The following is a 19,368-nucleotide window of genomic DNA, read 5'->3' as shown; positions in this document are numbered from 1 at the left end:
ATGTTGTTACAAACGTGACATGATAAGTTAAGTATCAACCTGGGATGTGTCATCTGCCATTAGTTGTCTCATCTGCCCTATTTAACAGGTTTTGTTTAATAATGAGTCTCTTCTTGTTTAAGAGACAGTTACAACAAAAGTTATAGTCTAGAGATGTACATGAACAAAGCAATAAATCCTATTTGTTCCGTGAGGGCTTTGCTGGTTGATGTTAAATAACTCTTCTAATTGTACTTAGTTATCTTAACCTTTTGTAGTCTTTGTTTATTTATTAGCTATACATGGGATAGTGATCAGTAAAGGGATAATCTTGCTATTAGTACAGTTATCCTTTATGTGTTCAACTCTTAAGCTTAATTGTACCCACTCTTCTAAGGTCTTCACCGTGTAGCCAGGTGGGTGCCGCACAACCCCTTTATCAAAAGTTTCCTGGCTGTGCTCTGCTTTTTCTGTGTACATTTGCCCCAATCCCCATTTATTTCTGTGGGAAGGATATTTATCTTTCAGCCCAATGGTAGACAGTCTTTCCAAAGAGGTCATGAATAAAGAGATGTGGCACAAAAGAAGAATAGCCCAGCCAGGAGACTTTTGTAGAAGAGACTATATGATACCTAATGGAGCACACAGTAAAGATCTTGCATTGGTTGCTTGTGAGGTGGGCATATAAAGGATACCTGTACTTAAAGTGGAACTCCAGGGTTAAAACAATTAGCACAGTGGCATGGTGGTTAGCACTTCTGCCTTCCAGCACCAGCATCTGCAAGGAGTTTGCATGTTCTCCCTGTGCTTGTGTGGGTTTCCTCTGATTTCCTCCCACACTCCAAAGACATACTGGTAGGTTTATCGGCCCTTGTATGTATGCGTGTGAGATAGGGACCTTAGATTGTAAGCTCATTGAGGGCAGGGACTGATGTGAATGTGCATGTAAAGAGCTGTGTAGATTGTCTGCACTATATAAATACCTGTAAAAAATAAAAATAAAACCATTCCCACACACTGCAAGGGTTAACTGTTTATTTCGGTCTATGGGCCGGAATACAGAAGATGTGACCCTCGGTCCTGAGAGCTCTTTCCCTCTCCATTCCAGTTGTGGAATGTCCCTCGGCATTCTCACATCTTATGCAGGTGAATGGACTGCATTAGACATGGTGATGTCAGCAGTATTTAAACCTTTGTAGTCCAGGGGAGAAGAGACTGCGGGAACCAGTACAGCAGCCAACCAGGATGAAGTATCAGGTAAGTATATTGCTGGCAGCAGGCCCCTTTAAAAATAGCCATTGGGGACTCTGTTTAAATTTTTGAAGCTTATAGTTGGCTGTTGGCTGTTCGCTTTACACTGGAAGTGATTCTGGCACTTCCAGTGGACGGTGCAGTACCAGAGCCCCTCCTTTCCCTCCTTATGTCCCAGATATTTTTTGGGGTTTTATTTTACACATGTCTCAGCTACGTGCCTTATACCTTTTAGTTTGTACGCTTTTTTTTCTACTTTGGTCGTTACATCTCAACACAAGTCAGAAATTACAACAACAGTGACATTTTCACAGGTTTATGATTGCTAAAATTCCAAATGACATTGTGCGTTGCGTTGTTTAGCATATGCTGAAAAAAGTACAATATTTTAAGTCAAAAGGGAACATGGGAATTCCTGAGCAAAAAATTATGGAGTTCTAAAAAGATATGAGAACCCAGTAGGTGATTCAGGTCACCAGCATCCTCGGTGCAGTTAACCTTAAAGTTTTATTGTTAATAACACATTTCTTGTCCTAGAGTGGGCCACTTATTGTGCTCTATCTATGGAGGAACAGCATTTTCCCCCTAGGACAAGAAGTGTGTTTGGATTTCCGGACACCTCCCCTTCTCCTTATGTCCATAACATGAGGGGGTTCTGTATGCCACAGAGGTGAACTAGACAGGTCTGATACAACTATTTTAGATAACACTGCAGAGTGCACTGGACCTAGGACAGCTTCAGATTCCTGGCAGGATCAATACATATATTTTAGAGCCCAACCAGAAGTAAATAAAATAAATAATTGTTAAGGTTTATACTTTAAAGGTGAACTATGGGGTTAGGGCTTTTCCCCATAGTTCTCCTAAGGCTAATGGGAGGACACAAATTAGCGTCCTCCCATCACCCAAAGCTAAGTATAGTGTGAGCTACACCTCGCAGTATACTGAGACGCCGCAGCCGGAACGGATCCCGACATTGCTGTCGAGATCCACCTAGCTGCGGGATTGACAGCTGGCTCTGCCTATCCAGAGGCAGAGCCAGCTGTGCCCGCCCACTCCCCCGTCCGTTCCGCCAGTCTGCGCTGGAGGATAGGATCAGGGGAATCCCTGCAGGGAGCCACAGCCAGGACGGACAATTATGTCTGGATCCACCCAGCTGCGTGAGTGACAGCTGGCTCTGCCTATCCAGAGGCAGAGCCAGCTGTGCCCGCCCACTCCCCCGTCCGTTCCGCCAGTCTGCGCTGGAGGATAGGATCAGGGGAATCCCTGCAGGGAGCCACAGCCAGGACGGACAATTATGTCTGGATCCACCCAGCTGCGTGAGTGACAGCTGGCTCTGCCTATCTAGAGGCAGAGCCAGCTGTACCCTCCCCCGTCCATTCCACCAGTCAGCGCTGGAGGATGGGACAAAGGAGGGGGGAATCCAGTCCCTCCCCTGTCACGGCTCTCTGCCGGCACAGGATCGAGAAGTGAGCGAGCGCCGGTATGTGTTCGCTCACTTGCCGATCTACTGAGCCGACCTAATTTCATTGTCACAGGACGGCTCAGATTATGAGGCTGAGTGAAAATCACTCACCTCATAATTCTCCTTTAATATCAGAAACAGTTTGTCTAATGTAAAATATTTGTTGCTTTTTCTCTTGGCTTTCATTTTTGTCAGAATACACATATTTGCTTACTTTTAAGGAGCAAATTGGTTAACAGATAATACCCTACAATTTACCATCATTCTGGTAGAAAATAGGAATTAGTGGTTTGCCAGTCTGACATTATTTATTTAATCAAATTTACAATCTATCCATAAACATAAACATAAAATAATCATTGCTGGAGACTGCCAGGCTGCAATCAGAGAGGGGTGCATGAAATATTCCACAGCTGTAGACAAAGCAACCCATCCACAAGCTTCCATCTAAGGCATCACAACGCCAACCCATTAATTAGTCCTCCGCTAATGATCAGAGGTATTTGTGCAGCTGTTCCTCCTAAGTCTCGTTTCAAGCTTGAGATATATTATTGTTGTTACAAACAATTGAACACAGATTATAACAATGCCAATTCTTCTTGCCGAATAAATATCACTGCACTTGAATGGTCAATTTGTTAGAGAACAAACAATAGAAATAAATAAATAATGCAATAACGGTAGAATTTGATGATAATTGCGCCTGGGCACATTACTTATTGGTGTAAATACAGCAGCCGCACAAGCAGTCTAGTAACAGGATGCATCAGAAGCATTCTCAGAACACATCTCTGCACTTTCGTGCTTGTTATTAAGGGTTGTCTTATTATCTTACTAACCAATGCGGCATAACAATCTGAAATGTGTACCTTGAATGCTGAGAAGGGATGTTTATGAGTTACAACTGCTCTGAATGGAAAATATGTATATATCCTCAAAAGGAATTCTCAAAGTGTCACTTTTTTCTCAAATGATCATACTCCTCCCATAGCCTGTAGTTCTCAAAGTAAATCTAAATCCAACACTAACATCTCATTTAAGTTTTAACATGTTAATGTAATTGCAAAAGTTGTTTTCAGTCCTTATAAATATGCATGTTTCAATGAAGCAACCCTTTCACTGTTCTAAAGATACTGAATGACAGGATCCCTGTAAAGGAATAGGCTAATTTAGAAACATGTCCGGCTGGGGCAAAGAATATTGCCCCAGCAAGAATAGGGATAGCTCAGGTTCGGACTGAACCTGGTCTGAACCTAAGCTCTACTTAACACTGAAGGAGCTCCTCCAAAAATGGAAGGAAGCTTCTTCCACTGCTGCCCAATCAACTGAGGTGAGGGAATTCCCCACCCACACCAGCACGTAAGCAAGATGGCAGGGTGCAGTGATGCTATTAACCTTATATGGCCCCATGACATATAATTGGCAAATGAAATGTACCTAACATGGTCATGTGTCCATATAATGTAAATTATGTCAGCACCGGCATACTGCCCATTGTGTTATGTGCAGCTGCAGGACGGGGAAAGCCCCATCCCACCGCTGATTGGGTGGGTGGCCCATGGCACTTCCTTGGTCAGAGGTCAGGTTTGTTAACCAAAAGCAGTGCCCAGGACTCTTGAATGGAGATGAGCCCAGGTTTGGCCGGAACCTGAGCTCATCCCTATTCAAGAGCTCTGGGCACTGCTGTTGGTTAAGAGATACTTCTGGGTTGTATAGTGTGTCCCCTGCCATGTTCTGTAGCTCCTCCCGATGACCCCTATGTCACTAAGCCATTTAGTAACTGAAAATAATAACAGGGTCTCTTTAGAATGATACATGATGATGCTGCCACAAAGGTCCTATTTCAAACATTTCCTGTTATAGAGTGACAACTGTCCTACAATTGTACTCCTGTTATGTCTGCTTGTCACATGTGCCCCAAGTTGAGCCTACGTGTAGCCATGCTGACACACATGTTGCAGCCATGGTCCGCCATTGTCAAGAGCAATGATGTGCACCAACCTGGAGCCAGTGCATGTATACAATAAGTAGCTGTAAGATGATGCAGGAGATCAGCAGCATGGATGTGCAAAACATGAAAACAGTATTTTATAGGAAAACTGTTTATTATACACAGTGCTAATTAAGTGCATCAAGTGCCAATCAAGTGAAAATAAATTGATGTTCTGGTTTAAATTTACTTTAAGGAGGTAGGCCGAATGGTCTCAAAATTCACATGTAGGGCCCCCTGTATTGCAGCCCACCTATAACTGTAGCGTGTGCATGTTTACCATTATGAGATAAATCCCATTACCACTGTAAGTTTCTAGTGAATTTAGCTACACATCCAATTGCTCTAGTAACTATGAAACCACTTATACTAATGTCACTTAAAACAAATCCATCATGCAAAAAAACTGTGTGTAGGCAATCAATGCTGGCTTTCATCTGAAAATGCTAGGTGTCCGGCTGCCATACCAGTCCTCCTATTTTTTTATATACTGACCCAGGGCAAGTGTGCAAAACTGAAGAAAATATTAAAGGGAATCTTAATGTGCAAAGCAACAGGTTCCCTCTAATTCCAGCCCCATCAGCTACACATACTTGCCCTTCCTTTACTCCCCCACTGCTTCATTTTGCCTCCAGAAATTAGGGAGGGCTAGAGACTTGGAACTTGCATAGTACTGAGGTCTCTATTTCTACCCCAACAGTATGTGTTTGGGTACCTGGGTGGGCACTCAGCAAACATCAAAACTGTCAAATGAGAGAGGAGTGATCATAATGCTCCCCCATACCTGGAAATACTGGTTAGGTGAGTATGTACTGCTTTAAAGCTGCTATTAATTGAACCTGTTTCTTTGTCCCGAGAGGGGTGTAAGGATTGTAGCTATGATTGAGTCCCCATTGCTAGGGTGGGAGCAGTTCAATGGCAGCTCTTGCAAGTAGGTCGATGAGTTTCAGGCTAAGCTTCTGTACTCTTATTATGATCTGTTCTTTGAGTCTCATTATCATAATGTAATAACATTCTCTTAGAATTGTGTCTGTGTTTTGTGGTGTTAGTGTTTTCCACACCATTGCATGTACGTTTACTTCATACATAAAAGATATGTATGGATGATAGTTTTTGATGGCTGTAATATTGTGCCCTCTCACTTGTATAATATTGTTCAAGTAAGCATAGCTTAATAATTGTTTTTGGAAAGGTATCGTTCTATAAGGGATATCTGGCAATTGCAGGGCTGAATTCATGTAGACTAGAGAAAATAAAAGTTGCAATCTCAGCATTTATAACAAATCACAAGTCTTCTTTCTTCATTTCAAATTTTTTGGAAGAATAACGAATGAAAATTATTATAGGCTGTATTTCCACTGCCCAAACTTCCTGGTCTGCAGGTCATGAAATTTTCACTGTCTCTCTCTCTCTTTCTCTAACTGTACAGAAACTTTCTGTATCTAAAGTTTCTATAGCCTTCAGAGGCTTAAAGTCTAGGACTAGTGATTAATGGCATTTCCAGAATACACTTTACACCCAGGGAATTTAAGCCTAAATTAGCTTATAGATTGTAAGCTCTAAAGAGCAGGGTCCTTCTAATCCTTTTGTATTGTATTGTAATTGTACTGCCTCCCCATATGTTGTAAAGTGCTGCACAAACTGTCGGCACTATATAAATCCTGTATAATAATAATGAGGCATCTGTGGTATTTAATTACATAAAAGCGGACATCGGGGACATAGTTGTTAATATTAGCTGGATGGAGTTGCTTTTGGTCCTTACATAAACACAAAATAACATTGATATAGTCACAAAGCAGTGCAATACAGGATTGTGTGATTGTGTGAGATAAAAGATACTGTATGTCACCTTGACTGCCCAATGCATAGGGCATTACTTTTTTTTTTAAATTATGACTTTTTTGATTGTATTTGCACAATAGGCCCAAACAATCTATTTTCCAAATATAGCCCTAAAATGCATGTCAGTCTCCATAGAGAATTGTGTTCCAATTATAGGTCTGTGCCCCGCAGACATCTGCTCCAAATCAGATTTTACTACAGAACCTACTGATATCAGGTAACATATTACATGAGGCAGTGACTGGAATGTGGAAAGTACTCTTCCTGTCCATCCTCCTCTTCAAAGAAAATTCTTTCCTACATGCATCTTCTTTGGCAAACTAAGCATAGAACATGTTTGTTTATTGCATAGTTAATAACTGGAGAATGTTATAAACTCTAGTACAAAACGTTCTACCTATATTACATTGTATAACATTGCTCAAATCAATGGGTTAACTCAAAAATTGTCAATGATGACAAATTTTGGTAATTGTTGAAGAGTTAAAACTAGGGATGTACCGAAATTTCGAGCAAAACAAATGACAAACGCACTCAACAATTTGTTACCAGTTATACAGTAAGGTGCACACGAAATGGGCTTTGAACAGTAAAACAGCAGAAAGGCGAGGTTCAGGCGACTATAACTTTTTTATTTTACATCCTAGAAGAAAACGTGCACTTAACCCTTGCAGTGCAAGGGTTAAGAATAATTTTCCTGGAGTTATTCTTTAAGTAAACAAAGCTTCTTAGAGAGGAGGAATGGAGGGGATGAGGGCCAACCTCCTGTGTATACCTCATTTGCTTTTATGGAAGGGAGGTGTGTAGTGGGGTGCATCTCAGTGGTGTCCTTAACCACACATGTGAATGATTATTCCTCACAAATTTCATGAAGAAGCAGGGTATCACTTCGAAATGCATAGAAAAATGCTGTTCTTACCCCATCAAAAGAAATCAGCAACTCAAAGTAACAGATAATTTGGAGAAGATATAGAGGATTGGATTTTATTTAATCTAGCTATATACAGTATATGGATATAATGGGCACTTCCTAGCTTGTCTAGGGATTTTAACAATATTGCTGCCCCAATAACACTTACTAATCCCATTGTGGCAACAGACAAACTGAAGATGTGATGCTGAAGAACTTTATTGTAGAGCTGGGAGAGAGGGTTAGGGCACAGGACACCCAGGATGGTTTAGACTCCAAGGAATTGTACAAAATAGTACTTGCATGAAAAGCCACTAGTCCAGTCAGGAACAGACTTTCAAGTTGCAGCAGAGGATCACTTCTCAGGCTCCCCACACCTACTGAAGTTGCTCCCCGTTTTCTCCATCCTCAGCTTTAGTCACTGGGGCTCAGGCCTAGCCAGGTCAGACAGTCCGTAGCAGCCTCCCCCCAGGCAGGAGCCCGGGGGAGAAAGAAAACCTCACATGGTCCACAAAAAATATGTATGTCCTCCCCCAGCATGCACCACTGGCCATGGACCTCCTAGTGATTGGCTAGGAAGACATATATATTCATAACACTCTATTATTGGTTGCTCTGCTCTCTGGCAAGGATACACCTAGCAGCAGGCAGATGCAAATGATAACAGGCTGCTTAGGGGAAGCCAAATAAATATAGACTATTAGATCAGCATCAGGCTGAATACAGTCTGACAGCAACTACATTTAGATTTGACAGGGTGCTACATCCAATATGATAAATAAATGATAAATAAATGAGAAGTATATTTAAAAATGTTCATTTACTGATCTGTTTCTAATATAGCACCTGTAAAGTCCCATTGGAGTATGTATCTCAATTGGTCATTGTATTGAATTCATGGTGTGATGAAGTTGATTTATTACTGGGGTCAGACCATTGTACCCAATTGGGTTGATTTACTAAAGGCAAATACTCTGTTTACTTTGCAAGGGAATTTCTACTTTGCAGCAGAAGTCTTGGTGAATGTGGCGAAATTTTACATTTCAAGAATACCCAATCATCTTCATCTCATTCACTAAGCCAAGGGGTAATTTCCCCTACAAAATGCAAATTCCCTTGGGAAGTGAACAGCCTAGTTTCCTTTAGTATATCAACCCCTATAAGTCAGCCAACTTATTAGTTACATAGTATTTGAGGTTGAATAAAGACATAAGTCCATCAAGTGCAACCTATTGTGTGTGTGTATGTGTGTGTGTGTGTGTGTGCTTATAGTTTACATACCAGGTCCTCAATTATGTACAAACACTCAGCGATCACTGATCCCGTTCCCGTACCCGTTCTCCTCTCTGACACACACTGTCATAGGAGGCTGCAAGAGGAGAGCCCAGCCTCCTGTGACAGCGCTGGCTGTCTCCGCCCCCACACCGCTCTGCTGCACTGTGATAGGCGGCCGAGCGGTGTGGGAGGAAAGACACCGGCCGCTCACAGCGCTCGTCCCGCAGCGCTCGGCCGGCTGTCATTTTCTCTCTGATTCCTTTCATCCCCGCTGGGCACTGCTCTGTGTCCCAGCGGGGATGAAAGGAATCACGGCCGCGCCGGCAAAACGGCAGGAAAATGTCACTTTCGGCATTTAGCCGAAAGTGCCATTTTCGGCCGGCGCCCCCCCTTCACTTTTCGCCCGGGGCCCGCGCCCCTGCTGCACCACCGGTTGTTACGCCACTGTACCCCTGTACATTATGGTCTCTCAGGAAATAGTCCAAAAGCTTCTTGAATGATTCCACACTTTTTGCTGAAATCACTGCTTGTGGCAGCGAGTTCCAGACCCTAACTGCGCGAACTGAGAAGAACCCCCTTCGCCCCTTGTGTTTGAATTTTTTTTCTACCAGTTTTAGGTGGTGGCCTCTAGTCTTTGTTACAGAATTAATCTTAAAGAGTTTGTTTCTAATGTTGCTATGACTATAGAATTGAAAATAATGCAATTTCTGTGCATGTGAAATCTTATCTTAGAAATTGTTAACCAGGAGGACTGAACGAGGCTGAGTCAAAGGGATTTCACTTGAATAAACCTATCATGATGGAAATTTGATTGTTGACATTACTTACTTTTTTATAAGTTGCTAGCAGCTCAAATATAGTGATTTTGTACTTGCAATTGAAACATATTTCCTCATATAATGATCCACAGTATGAGCTAGACGTGTTTTGTCTTTCTTCTAAGATAACACCTAACTTAAAGAAACAAGCAAGTAAACAAACATCCATAATGTTGTTCCAGAACAGTCAGTCCTAGCTCAAGGCAAGAAGTAAATGTACAGCAGTCAACTATCACTTTAAAGGAGCACACAATACAATCTCACAAAACAATATATTTTACCAAGAGACTTATAATGATTCACAGTGTTATTCTTCTCCGTGTTCCCTTTGCAGCTTTAGAAGCCAGCATCCCAGCACAGATGGTTTGTTTTTGGATTCCTGACTTTAAACTTTATTATTCCCAGAATTAAAATTTCTATGCCCATAACATCTACACTTCTAAATTGAATACTGCCTGCCAGGCTGTGTCATTTTTTTTTACTCTGACCCATGTCCTCGGGCATAACAATGCTCAGATAAAACATAAACCTAAGTTTCCAAAATGCACAAAGCCAACTGGGACACAGACCACTTGAACTTAGACTACAGCTATTCAACGTCTATGCTCCATATGACTAAAATGACAAATTAGTATTAGTGGAGGGTCTGACTGTCAAGTGTCAGCCTGAGGAACCGCTGGAGAGTAAAACTGGATTTGAGCTTTCCTAAGCTTGTATCTCTGAATGAAAGCTTATCTAAACCCAAAAGCAAACATTTTATATATTGCAGGTTAGCAGTCCTTATATGTGGTGGCTGTATTCATTTTCTTTTTTCAAGCTTTCTCCTTTTTTATTTTTACCTGGTAATCCTGTAAATAATGCACTTCTTGTCCTAGGGTGACTATTTGCACATTTTATATATGGAGGGAGCTATTGCTGTCACCCAGACTTCAAACACGTCTTCCTCTCTATACCTCCACGTCATGGAGTGTTTAATAATTCACACAAGGAAGATAACATTGTTTGTGCTTTTAGTTTGGTTCCGTAACAAGGACACTGAATTGCGGATAAGATTAACACTTCTGTTTTGTAACGACACAGATCACACCAGGGCCTAAGGATTTTGACATGGGATCCAACATATATAATAATTATAGTAGTAGTGCATCTTCTCACAGTGAGGCTGCTCCGTAACAGTCACATCATCTGTAAACAAAAACCAAGAGAATTCCTTCTCCTGTCCATTATCATTTATTGTAAATAAATACAAAACAATAAAAACCTATCCACAAAGGTGAGGTGCAGGCAGCATCTAAACAAAGGAGTCACAGAATGATTGTTTGTGCAAGGCTGTTGGAGGGTGAGATGAGACCAGCAAGGACATGCTGGTTGCTCTGTCATCCAAGCCTCCACTGGCTGAAGAAGCCTGAAGAAGGGGGCACACCCCGAAAACGCATTTCGTATTTATTTACAATAAATGATAATGCACTGGAGAAGGCACTCTCTTGGTGTTTGTTTACAAGTAGTTTATGTACTTAATGAAAATGTTCTTTTTTGTTATTGGGCTTAGAAATCCTAATGCAGGGGTAAGCAAACTCCGGACCTATCACACCACAGATAGGATTAGATCTACTGCAAAGCTGAACTCCAAGCAGGGCCGGCGCTGCCATTAGGCAAACTGGGCAAACTTTAAGCATCTGTATATTTAGCTGTGTGTATGGATTCAGCATTAAGACAATCAGAATCTATCCTGTAAACCAGTAAGCTTATGCCATGGGGAGTGATGGAACAATTTTTGAAGATTGGTATCCCATAGCAACACATGCAATATCATTTACTACGGACCTGTCTGCAGTAAGTTAAAATTTGAAGAGGTTGGTTTGCTTTGATACTCTTTGCACATCATCATTACCCTTTTTGCTGCTTTATCAAGAAAACTGAATGTGTTTTACATGATTAAAAACCAGTTGCTCCATCCAGTCTATTGTAAATTTACTTCTGTGAAGATAGAATAAATGAGAAACAGCCAGTCCCTGGAACAGATCTTCATATATGTAAGTTACATAATGGGTTATAATGCTATTAGATTAGAATATGTTCTGCTTAATAAAGCTGGAAATGCTTCATGTTGAGGTGGATTGCCTCTGCCTTCCATTCAATGATATGTTTTGTGGGAGAGAATGAATCAATATAAGATTTTATTTCCCTGCTGCAGGGTGTTCATCATGAGACACACTCTAAATTTTAGCTAATGTAAGTTTCTGGACTGCTGATTTGCAATTTCATTTAAAGGTATAAATTGTAGCTGCGGGGAATTTGTTCACCTTCCTTGTTTCTCTCACCAATATTGTCACTCTAGAATACAGCAAATTAACTAAAGCTCTCTTAAATGACAGGCTATTTCTTAGGGGAGCATAGTGGAACAGAACAATAAACATAGCGCACGGGGAAATGTTTGCTCGGAATATAAGAAAAGACTTCAACGGAGCAATCTGGCTGAAATCAAACCCATGGAATCACAAAACATCATTTAAGTCTTCTTGCTGAAAAAGGAATATTTTACTGATGTGTGAAGCTTCAATAACCTACATTTCATGATTCAGAAAGTAGTTTTTTAGCTTTTTACTTTGTAAGTTTTCGGGAATAATGTTTCAGGGAAACTGCTGGCATGATGAAACAGTTAAGCTATGGCTTGAAGTGGAAATATTATCAAGGTATGGCTTCCTATGCATTGCAGAGCAGCACTTTTTAATTCCGGTATCTCAGCACTGTCATTTTAGTGGCAATGCCTGGATCAAGTTAGCTGCAAATTCAGGATTTGAATAAGGTTAGGGGTTAGGTTATTAATTAATATGAATCCATTCACGGTGCATCGGAAAAATAAGGGGTTTATTTACTGAAGGCAAATAGGCTGTTCACTGTGCAAGGGAATTTTCACTTTATAAGGGCATTTTCTCTTCACTTAGTTAATGTGGTGAAGATTCATTTTGCAAAGAATACCCAATCACATGCAAGGAAAAAAACAAGATTTTGGCTGATGTCAATAGAGCTTCACCTCATTCACTAAGCTAAGGGAAAATTCTGTTGAAAAGTGAACAGCTTATTTGCCTTTAGTAAATCAACCCCAAAAAGTGCAAAGTCTTACTGTAAAACAGACAGGAGTAGTGTGCTCCTGCTCACCTCAAACATTCTCTCTCGAGTAGCCTGCAAAGAATGAATACTTCACTTTCTGTGAGAGCATCCGTCTCTCTGCAGAGGTCTGACACACCCCCTGTAACTCAGAGCTAGAGTTCTCCAATCAACAAAGCTCAGACTTCATGCCAATTGGATAGCTCTATTTCTAACCAGTGCCAGTGTCATGGTGGCACCCTTTATATTACAGAAATCCCCGAAGATAGCGCTAGGTCTTGCTTTCGGGGTAGGTCTTACTTTCGGGGAAACACGGTATATAATCCGTACAAAAATAAAATGAAAGAAAAAAGAACTGACCCTAAAACTATTAACTCTTCTTTGAAGTGGATGCATACTCCTTAAACATTAAGCTTGAAAGCATAGAAAATGCATATAGCATATACTATTGCATATGCAATAGAAAAGCATTTACATTGTCATGCTGGCATTGTATCTGTTATATTTTGCACTAGGTATTCATTAACAGCATTATGAATGAAATGAATTTCATAATCAAGGTCGCTGGTAGACTCTGTTTACCTGTACTGAAAGCAAAAATGTTAAGGGCTTGTTCACACGATTTACAGTGCGTTCCAGTGCAGTTAGCTGCTGATATGTACTGTATCACATTGTAAACCCCCCCTGCATTCTGGGGCGGGAGGGGGCATGCATTGAAGTCAATGGCATAGCAGCCACGCCCACCCGCCGCAGTGTGATCACCCGCACCAGAACGCAGGCACAACAATTCTGGTCCAGTGCGATCGGAAAAAATAGTGCATACATCATTTTTTCAGATCTCACTAGACTGCAACGCAGGCACTGATGTTCCACACATTTTGGTGCGATCACACTGTGGGTAGGGTGGGTCATGGCTGCAGTGCACTGTATATGGTGTGAACAAGCTTAAATTCTGTTATCTACTTTATTTGTGTGACAATGAATAATACATTTCAGACATTTTGCCTCATCTCCTGTCCCTGTGTGAACTGTAAAACCATTACTGTTCCAGTAACAATGCTCACCAGGGCAAGCAGAGTGGGTGAAGCCAGCTGTGCCCTCCCCTCCCCTGTCTGTCCCTTCAATGAGCACTGAAGAAACAGAGAGGGGAAAAGGGGGATTCCCTGTGGGGAGCAGTGACTGACAGTGACAGATTAATTTTCGTTGCAGCAAAGTGACATTAGACAAGAAATACTTTTTTACAGTCTGCAGAACAGAAAAAAAATGTGAGGTTCCCCAATTGATACCAGACTCTTTAGGTCTGATAGGAATGTTAGGAGGGACCCCCCCCCAAGTTAAAACAAAAAAAGTGTGTGGTTTTCCCACCAAAATCCATTCTGGTAGGTCTGGTAGGAATTTTAAGGGGGACCCGTCCCAAAAATGGGAAAAAATGTGGAGTTCCCCCTAAAATTTCTACCAGACTCTTGATCTTGATCCGAGCACAAGCCCGACAGGGCAGACAAGGGGGGACAATCATCCCCCTCTCTGCACTTTACCAGGCCACGTGCCCTCGGCATTGGGAGGGTGTTCCCATGCCGATGGGGACAAGGACCTCTTCCCCCCAACCGTGACCTAGTGGTTGTGGGGGTCTGCGGGCAAGGGGGCTTGTTTGCATTGGGGTAACCCTACTCATTCATTAAAGGGTTAAAATTCAATGTAAATAAAAAAAACACTTTTAGCAAAAATCCTTTAATTGAAAAAAAATAATTTTGACTATTCCTTTAATTAAAAGAAAAAATTGCTCCATCGATGTAATCCAGCGTCAATCACGTTGTATGATGCCCACCGACCCACGTGACGTCACGGGACTTGCTCCGCCCCTTTGACATTCTCAGAATTCAAATACCACAATAGCATTCGGGAGCTCCTGAATGCTATTCATGAGCTCCCGAGTGCCATTCGGGTCTGTGAATGCCATTTTTTTGTCTGATGTCACTTTGCTGCAATGACAATTCGTCCAGAAATGAATATTCGTACAAACTACCGCTAACAAATTTCGTCTGAATCCGAATCCCGAAAAGAAATTGACTTTCGGACCCAAATCCCGAAAAATGAAATAACGGAAAATCCGAATGAAAACGAAACTTTGTTTCGTCTAATAATAACATAATAACATGTCTAATAATAAACATATAGGGTAAAATGGTGGGAGGCCACCATTACTGATCTCCTTTTGAAAATGCTAGTTGCCAGATTAGTTTACTGAGCCTCTGACTTTAATACTATGGGGCCTATTCACTAAAATGCCGTAGGCAGCCGAGTGAAAGACCGACCTGAAGTGAAGTGAGCCAAACGCTGTTCGGCTATTCACTTCAGGCTGGTACAGCTGATTTCAGCCGTATATCGGCTGAAATCAGCTGTACATCGGGTGGCTTCATGTGGCTTCGGGTCGGCCGAACATGCTCAGCATGTTCGGCCAACCCGAAGTGCAGGAGAAGTTCGACTCAGCTGATCCAACATCTGGATCGGCTAAGCCGAACCTCCGGCAGGCTACTCGCTGCTGTTCGGTCTATTCTTATAGATGCCGAACAGCAGTGAGTGAATAGCCGAATGCCGGCTCGGCTGGTCTGTTCGGTCCCTCAGAGGTACCGAGCAGAACAGAAAAATAGTTTAAAAGTCCAAAAAAATAAACAGAAAACCATTGTGCGGAGCTAGCAATGACAGCTAGCTCCGCCCAATAGTTTTCTATTGGCCGACGGTTCTAATGCCGTCAAAAAAAAACTCTCCCACTCCCGGCCGCCCAGGAGAGATCGGCTCGGCCACGTTCGGGAGCTGTACGGGCTATAGTGAATAGTCCGTACAACAGCCCTTCGGTTCTACTGAACCAAAGGGGTCCTGGGGCCGAAGCTAGCCGAAGGATCGGCCGAAGGTACGGCTAGATCCTTCGGCTGCTTCGTTAATAGAACCCTATTAATGTGTCAGTGGCATAAAATAAGGTAAAAATATACTGTAGAATAGCTTTTATTTCCTAATATATAATTATTATTAAAGATTTTTTTTGTATGGGGAAAGGATTGAAATGGTCCTGATGGCTAGTGTTTTTTTTGCTGCCATCTCCTGTTAAATAGATCTTCTATTACTGCCATCGGAAATCAGTGGAATGTTCCCAATGCAAGCACAGCCTGTAATAAAAACTTACAAAGCATTCATGACACTCTCCTTTCCTCAATTTGACAACCAGTGTTGGAAGTACTCATTGTAGTTCCTCTCTTCTAGAAACTGAACAGAAAGGCTGGGGAGCGCAGGGAAGGTGTTCTGCTGGTGTGGTCTATAGCCTGCTTGGGCAATGAACAGGTTTATTAGCTCAAGTAATTATTCATTGTGCTATCTGCATTACTTTGGCTTTTATGCGTATGGCATGGGCAGTATACATTAATTGTGTCAATGTAAATACTGTACACTACAATAAGTAAATTAGACCAATAAATAAAACATCAAGTGCAACCCGTATGTATAAAGCATATATCCTCACTTAGCTTATAAAATTAACTTCAAACATTTTTAAATACAACTTTGCTTACATAAAATTATCAAAACTGACAGCATGAATAAACTTCAGACACATGCAGATGCCTGAATGTACCTTCCCTTATCTTCCTATGCACCGCGACATCCAGAATGCTCAATTTTGACTTTAAGGAAGGATGAGTACTGTCCCATCCCTACCTGCATTTCCAACTCTTTATTGGTTACAGAGGAAACTCATCATAATAAAGGACTAATAGTAAATTGCAAGAGAAGAAGGTTCCGTGCTGGACCTTTTATTCTGAATTTGAGAGCTGCATAGATCTCCTTGGGTATTGGGGCTCCTGGGACACTCATGAAGATATGTGTATTCATGTGCACTTAGCATAGGGTACTTTTTATATTTGCTACTTTAGGTTCATTTCATGTAATGAAAACTTACAACTTTAAACTAAATTGGAGAGTTTTGATTATGAACTGTACAAGTCCAATAAGTAAATATTAGTGATTCTTTACCATAATTGGCTGTGAGTCTCACTGTTTTCTGCAGTCAGGCAGATTAATTGGCATCTACAAGAACATGTGCCCCAACCCCTTCTTGGCGCCAACATTTTATTCTGAAATCTCAAAAGTGTATCTAAAGTAATTGTTTTTTAATTTTGTGTAGAGTAGGGAAGGGTTAGAACCCAAGGTTTCTGTTACTGGAGATATAGATATGAGACGATGAATCTTCAGCTACTGAAACTATAGTCTAATCGAATTCATAGATTTTACTGGCTCTGGTTAGGCTACTCTCCTCAGCCAGGGAACTCCAAATATGGCACCCTGGTTAAAGTTCAAGAGTTAAAGGTATAGTAAAACTGCCATCCCAATGATAGTAGAGTTCAAGATGGTTTATTTATTTACTTCATATCTGAGCAATATGAGATAAAACAGCCAAGATAATAAGATAAAGCAGGTTTTAATGCTGTCTTTGTCCCTGATAAGGAGATTAACTCTCCCAATGTATCCTCTATTGATACTGATGACAATTGTCACTGGGACAAAAGTGATGGGAAATCCAAAATGTTTTAACATAGACTGTGATCAATTATTATAGAGTAAGCAAAACATATTTTTCCATCATGCATACTAAATGTTTGTGATGAATATAACATGAAATAAGTAATGTTTCACAATATAATGTAATAGATTCTTGGTCATGCCAAGCTGTTTTTATTAAACACTTTGTGGCACTGACTATCTCAGTTGACCACCGCTTAGAGTAGAAAAGTTAACACCTTCCTTCATTTATATTTGATTTTGTTGTAATGAGTGAGGAGATGATAACAATAGTACAGACTGTTCTGCTGTCACATTTAAAAGTATTCATATAGAGACCTCTAACTGTGTTTTTAAATTGTACTTTCAATGTTTTGATTATAAGCGGAAGACGATTAATGTAAAAAATGTTCACAGGGTTTAGGGCCTTTAACTTCATCCTGGCTTAACTACCTAGTTAATCGCTACCCAGGAACAAGTGGAAAGGAAGAGAGGGGGTAGTGAAGCCAGAATGAGGATGAAAGCCCAGAAGCCCACTCCTTTACACACCATGTAATAGCAGATGCCAGATTTATATACTATCAAGTTCACTTTAAAGAAACTCCATTTGGTTAAACATTTGATGTTTAATCAGTATGCATGCACTATTTTGTAATTTCATACCAAGTGTACTTTGTGTATAGGACTTACCAAACCCACCTCCTACCTTAGATCATTGCTTTTCACAGGCATGGGCACGGTGCTTGAGGGCAAAGGCATTCCCAGATGTTGTGTTCTTTGTTTGAACAGGAGCAGGCAAAAGTCTCCAATTGTATTTGACAATATCATTACAGTGTGTATAACTGACCAGAAGACAACCTTTTTAATGTTTTATTGATTCTTATTTGGAAGTTTTATAGTGATGTAATAAGGGTAAAAAGATATTCTGATAGGTAAAGGGGTAAGGACAACCCCTCTGCTGAGCATAAGTACTGATATCGTATAAGGGGGGTAATTGAGTAGTGATGTATTAAATGCTTTGGTCATCCAATGCATGTTGTCTCTGAAGGTGGTCGGAGGGTAGTATGATATAAGTCAAATGACATATTCTAGGGTTGTAATAGTCAGGGAAATTCTGTGTCTTTTAGATTTAAATAGTGTGTAGGCAGTAAGAGGATGAAAGAGGGTATATGAAAGGGGAAAGCCGATGGGGGTGGCATAGCGGCTTGTATCCAACAACACCTTTGGGTATTTTTCACCTGTATGTGCTGAGTTGGGACAGTAAGCAAGTTGCATGTTATAATGATTATACCAATTCCAGCTCTGGGCATGGTAAGCACTCTAAGGAGATCATATATTTAAGAACTCTGCCAGAGAGTTTGTGAGAACACTGGGGAGTGTTATGCATTTGAGATTTTACTTTAGTAAAATGAACAGTAGGTTGCTTCGATACCTTTGCAATGGTTATTCAAGGATCCTACAATCTCATGGAGAACTGGAATATAATTGTCAGGAGAAATCAGGATGTTGAATAAAGTTGAGATAAGGGCAAACGTCTTAGACCAAAATAGCTAGTTTGAGGCAAGTCCACCATATATTTTTCATATGTCCTATAGCTTGGAAGACCCAAAAGCAACTGTTAGGGTAACTATGAGCAAAGTGTGATATATACGATACTATCACATTATTACTTTATATGAACCTTCCTTTGAGAAAATATTTATGGAGGAGGTCGACATTGTTTTCCAAATCTGCTTCTACTCCTCTGGGGTCTTAATGATATTTAGACCTGTGTTTTTTTTTTAAATATGGATGCATCTTATGGAGTTGGAAAGAGGATAAGTTACATAGTTCAACCTTTATGTGCATTACTGTATGTATGTATGCGTATGTATGAGTCACAGAGTGCCTATACCCATTAATATTGTGTTCATGGAGGAAAGCATCCAAAAGTTTCTTGAATGGGTCTATACTCTCAGCTGATACTAACTGGGCAAGAGAGTTTCTCAATTGTATTGCTCTAACAGTAAAGAATCCCCTTTATAGTTTAAGATTAAACTTTTTTGCTTCCAATTTTAGGTGACGGACTCTTGACTTCTTAAAGTGTTTATTAAACCCTTCATATATAAAAATAACATAGTAATGCAGACCTTGTCTGAAGTCCCGTTTTTCACTGTAGCTTGTAACTGTTTTAATTCTATGT

The 19,368-nt window shown here is 40.8% G+C and overlaps 1 protein-coding gene across 1 annotated transcript in view; it reads left to right on the top strand.

Moving 5' to 3' along the window:
* The first annotated feature begins 1,224 nt into the window (after nucleotides 1-1,224).
* CNTNAP2 (contactin associated protein-like 2) overlaps nucleotides 1,225-19,368 on the top strand; it is a 266,748-nt gene continuing 248,604 nt past the window's right edge. Inside the window, exon 1 of the mRNA XM_018565388.1 lies at nucleotides 1,225-1,236. Coding sequence (XP_018420890.1) covers nucleotides 1,225-1,236 — 12 coding nt within the window. The remainder of the gene's footprint in view (nucleotides 1,237-19,368) is intronic.

Source organism: Nanorana parkeri, unplaced genomic scaffold (genome assembly GCF_000935625.1).
Source record: "Nanorana parkeri isolate BGI_ZX_2015 unplaced genomic scaffold, ASM93562v1 scaffold840, whole genome shotgun sequence".
NCBI classification, from domain to species: Eukaryota; Metazoa; Chordata; class Amphibia; order Anura; family Dicroglossidae; genus Nanorana; species Nanorana parkeri.
Note: the sequence above shows the minus strand (reverse complement) of the source record. Positions and strands in the feature narration are given on the sequence as shown.